Source organism: Eulemur rufifrons, chromosome 6 (genome assembly GCF_041146395.1).
Source record: "Eulemur rufifrons isolate Redbay chromosome 6, OSU_ERuf_1, whole genome shotgun sequence".
NCBI lineage: Eukaryota > Metazoa > Chordata > Mammalia > Primates > Lemuridae > Eulemur > Eulemur rufifrons.
Genome location: NC_090988.1, coordinates 35,002,284 through 35,007,426, shown reverse-complemented (window position 1 = coordinate 35,007,426; position 5,143 = coordinate 35,002,284). Strand labels below are relative to the sequence as shown.

Below are 5,143 nucleotides of genomic sequence, written 5' to 3'. Positions count from 1 at the left end.
TTTTAAAAATATATATGACTAGTAGAAGAATAATTTCTTTCAGTAGGTTCAGTTTTGCCCCATTTAGTTATTATAATAGTCTAATTATACAATTAATGTATTATTAAGCATGGTAAAACAAATATTAATATAACAATAATATAGATGTCAGTTTTATTTCTGAATTTTATAAAATATATAGACATTGAGCAAATGTTTATTTAATTTTTGGCATTTTAGAATTTAAATCTTTTTTCCTTCAAAGCACATTTTGGTGACTGATAAAAGAAATTATTTCTTAAATGTGTTAAAGGTTTTTAAAATGGTACTCATTCCACTGGGTAATAGAGAATACCTATTGTAAGCTCCGTGTCCAAAATATATACCCAATTACTTGCTCTTTTCCATCTTCACTACTTTTGTCTTAGTAAAAATTCTCACTTCTGTCACCTGAACAACCACAGGACAATTGGTCTTCCTGTCTTCACTCTTGCCCTCTTATAGCACATTCTCTAAATACCAGCCCAAATGATATTTTAACAAAATAAACCTGACCATACCAGCACAAACTTAAAACTATACCTTTTTCCCATTGTACTCCAATAAAATTTGCAATTCTTACCCAATCAATATATAAAACCCAATCAATCACAGCCCAATTCTACAGTGTCATTTCCTACCACTCTTTTCTTTGCTCACCCTTCTCCAGCCACACTAACCTTCTTTCAGCTCCTCAAATATATCAAGCTTATTCCCACCTTTGAATCTTTACCCTTGCTTCTCCCTCTCCCTGGAATTCTGTTTCTCTGAATGGTGACCCCTCTAATCATTTCAGATCTCAGTTAATATGGCACTTTCTTTTTTTTTTTCAAAAGAATTAAATCATTTATTGATCACACATGATAATGGTTGATACACAAGCTTCATTTCCGTCTATAATTTTATCTGGTACCATCATTCAATTTAGGTATATTGCATAGGATATGCCAACAATCATCTTTATAACCAATAATTCCATGATTTTCCTTGGATGACCCCTTTTAATGGTGAACTTTAGGTCACAACAGTAACCATCAGTTCAACTACACCAAGGTTTCTGAAGACACTGGCTTCTCCACCCAAGCAGGTTGTAAATGAATTTCAAATAGAGCCTGGCATCACCCTGAAGGAATTCTATCTTCACACCTTTGGGGAAGTTTACCAAAATGGCTTCAGAGTAGACTAACTTTACATAGCACATTAAAAAAAAAAAAAAGATACATTTATTCAGCATCATGATCAGACTATTACATTTAGCAATCAACAGCATGGGTGCAAAAAAAAAAAAAAAAATCTACATTAAAACCCTTTGTTGGAATGCTCTACACTTTCCACAGAACAGAAACTAAAATAACCCGTTATACAATTAGTCACAAATACAGTCCTCGAGTTTTTTTGCCCATACACATGAGTATTGTCTAAAACATGTCTTCTTTGTAGCAACTAGGCCCTGCCACCACTGTGCTTGGCTGAGTTCACAAATCTGTTGTAACCTGTAGCTTCCCTGTCGCTTCTCTGGCTCTCCTCTCCTGCTAAGCTTTGTTTCCTGGGAATAATCAAAACCTTCTGCCACTGCCATAGCTACTGCTGCTACTGGAACCACCATAGCCACCTTGCTTTCATGGTTTGGCAAAATATTGGCCTCCACCACCATAGGGACCAGAGCTTCTGCCTCCAAAATTTCCCCCCTTCATGGGTCCAAAATTTGAAGACTGATTGTTGTAATTGCCAAAATCACTGTAGCTTCCACCACCTCCAAAATTGCTTCCATCATTACCAAATCCATTGTACCCATCCCCACTGCCACCATATCTGCCACCACCATGGCTACTACCAAAGCCACCTCGACCACTGAAGTTTCCTCCACGGCCAAAGTTGTCATTCCCACCCAAACCACCTCCACGACCGCCACCAAAGTTTCCAGAACCATTTCGATCTCTTTGGCTGGATGAAGCACTGGCCATCTCTTGCTTCGACAGGGCTTTCCTTACTTCACAGTTGTGGCCATTCATAGTATGGTGTTTCTGAATGACAATCTTATCCACAGAATCATGGTCATCAAAGGTTACAAAAGCAAAGCCCCTCTTCTTGCCACTGCCTCTGTCAGTCATGATTTCAATCACTTCAATTTTCCTATACTGTTCAAAATAGTCTCTTAGGTGATGTTCTTCAGTATCTTCTTTAATGCCACCAGCAAAGATCTTTTTCACAGTTAAGTGGGCACCTGGTCTTTGAGAATCTTCTCTAGAGACAGCTCTCTCTGGTTCCACAACTCTTCCATCCACCTTGTGTGGCCGTGCATTCATTGCCGCATCCACCTCCTCCACTGTGGCATATTTGACAAAACCAAAGCCCCTGGAGCGCTTGGTGTTTGGACCTCTCATTACCACATAGTCCGTGAGCGTTCCTCGTTGCTCAAAATGGCTCCTCAGACTCTTATCGGTCGTTTCAAAGCTCAACCCTCCGATGAATAGCTTCCGCAGCTGTTCGGGTTCTTTAGGAGACTCTGACTTAGACATGACGGCAGTGGGAAGAGAGACTTCAACGATGCTTCCTTGGCAGCGTCCACGGGCAAAAATATGTGGCACTTTCTTAAGCGCTTTCTCAAGAGGCTTTCCAAGACACCTTTATCAAATATTGCCACTTTCTGGCTTGCTCTATCACATTAACCTTCATAACATTTATCTTCATAGCACTGTAATTATTTTATGGAGTTTTGGTTTTGATTTTCGTTTTCCTGCTTACTTTGGGATTCTTCTAGAATAATATAAAAACCATGACACCTGCAGTCTTGTCTATCAAATTCATGTCTTCATCCCTGGTGTCTAGAACACTCTGGAACATCCTAATTGTACAATAAATATTTGACAATGAATTAACTTCAAGCTCATCAGTGTTTGATCCTATCCATAATAGGGAATGCTATAAATAATCCAGTCTAAAGGACATGCACAGCAATTTCTAATATTCCTTAAAAATTCCCACCTTTGGATATGATAAATCCCTAAGAAATAGAGAGCTCATTTATTTCACTTGCTAACACTTTTGTCCAAGCTTCTTTTAATTTTTTTCGTTTTTAATTATGGGTACATAATAGCTGTATGTATCTATAGGGTACATGTAATGTTTTGATACAGGCATACAATGTGAATTAATCAAATCATGGTAATTGGGGTATCCATCACCCCAGGTATTTATCATTTCTTTGTGTTAGGAATATTTACATTTCCATTCTTTTAGTTATTTTAAAGTATACCCTAACTTATGTTGATTATAGTCACTTTGCTGTCCTATAAATATTGTTTATTCTATCTAACCATCTAATTATGTTTGTGCATCCATTAATCATACCCTCTTTATCCCTCCTCCCACTTCTCAGTCTCTGGTAACCATCATTCTACTCTCTGTCTCCATGAGATCAATTGTTTTTAATATTTTAACTCCCACATATGAGTGACAGCATGCAAGGTTTGTGTTTCTGTGCTTGGCTTATTTCACTTAAATTAATGTTCTCCGGTTCCATCCATGTTGTTGCAAAAGGTAGGATTTCATTCTTTTTGTGGCTATATAATATACCATTGTTAATATGTACCTACCACAATTTCTTTATCCATTCACCCATCGATGGACACTTACGTTGATTATCAGTTGTGGCTATTGTGAATAGTGTTGTAATAAACATGGGGATATAGATATCTTTTTGATATACTGACTTTTTCTCCTTTGGATATATACACAGCAGTGGAAATGCTGGGTCATATGGTAGTTCTATTTTTGTTTTCTTGAGGAACTTCTGTACTGTTTTCCATAGTGGCTGCACTAATTTACATTCCCACCAACAGTGTAGAAGTGTTCCCCTTTCTATACATCCTCGCCAACATTCGTTATTGCCTGTCTTTTTGAAAAAAGTCATTTTAACTGGGGTGAGATGATATCTCATTGTAGTTTTGATTTGCATTTCTCTGATGACTAATGATGTTGAACATTTTTCATATATCTGTTGGGCATTTGTATGTCTTCTTTTGAGAAATGTCTATTCAGATCCTTTGCCCATTTTTAATTGGATTATTTATTTTTTTTCTATCAAGTTGTTGGAGCTCCTTATACGTTCTAGTTATTCATTCCTTTTCAGACATGTAGCTTGGAAATATATTCTCCCTTTCTGTGGGTTGTCTCTTCCCTTTGTTTTGATTGTTTTCTTTGCAGTGTGGGAGCTTTTTAGCTTTATGTGATCCCATTTGTCCAATTTTGCTTTGGTTGTCTGTGCTTTGGGGCTGTTACTCAAGAAGTCCTTGCCCAGACTAATATCCTGAAGTATTTCTCTAATGTTCTCTTTTAGGAGTTTCATAGTTTCAGGTCTTAGATTTAAGTCTTTAATTCATTTTGATTTTATTTTTGTGTGCGAAGAGAGATAGGAGTCTAGTTTCATTCTTCTACATATGGATATCCAGTTTCCCCAGCACCATTTATTGAAGAGACTGTCCTTTCCCCACTGTATGTTCTTGGCACCTTTGTTGAAAGTAAGCTCACTATAGATGTGTGGATTTATTTTGGAGTTCTTTATTCTGTTCCATTGGTCTATGTGTCTGTTTTTATGCCAGTACCACAGTGTTTTGTTTACTACAACTCTGTAGTATAATTTGAAGTCAGGTAATGTGATTCCTCCAGTTTTGTCCTTTTTGCTCAGGATGGCATTGGCTATTCTGGGTCTTTTGTGGTCCCATACAAATTTTGGGATTAGGTTTTCTATTTCTGTGAAGAATGTCATTGATATTTTAATGGGGATTGCACTGAATATGTGGATTGCTTTGAACAGTGTGGACATTTCAACAATATTGATTCTTCCAATTCATGAGCATGGAATATCCTTTCATTTTTTTGTGCCCTTTTCAATTTTGTTTATGAATGTTTTATAGTTTTCATTGTAGAGATCTTTCATTTATTTGGTTAAGTTTATTCCTAGGTATTTTATTTTATTTGTAGACATTGTAGATGGGATTACTTTCTTGGTTTCTTTTTCATATTGTTTAATGTTGGCATATAGAAATACTACGGTTTTTGTATGTTGATTTTGTATCCTAAAACCTTCCTAAATTTGTTTATCAGCTCCAATCAGTTTTTTGTT

General features: G+C 36.6%; 1 protein-coding gene across 1 annotated transcript; it reads right to left on the bottom strand.

Moving 5' to 3' along the window:
• Positions 1-1,348: 1,348 nt before the first annotated feature.
• LOC138383900 (heterogeneous nuclear ribonucleoprotein A1-like) lies at positions 1,349-2,558 on the bottom strand. Its single transcript, XM_069469034.1, has one exon. The coding sequence runs from the start codon at positions 2,535-2,537 to the stop codon at positions 1,638-1,640; it is 900 nt and encodes a 299-aa protein (XP_069325135.1). The 5' UTR covers positions 2,538-2,558; the 3' UTR covers positions 1,349-1,637.
• Positions 2,559-5,143: the final 2,585 nt, after the last annotated feature.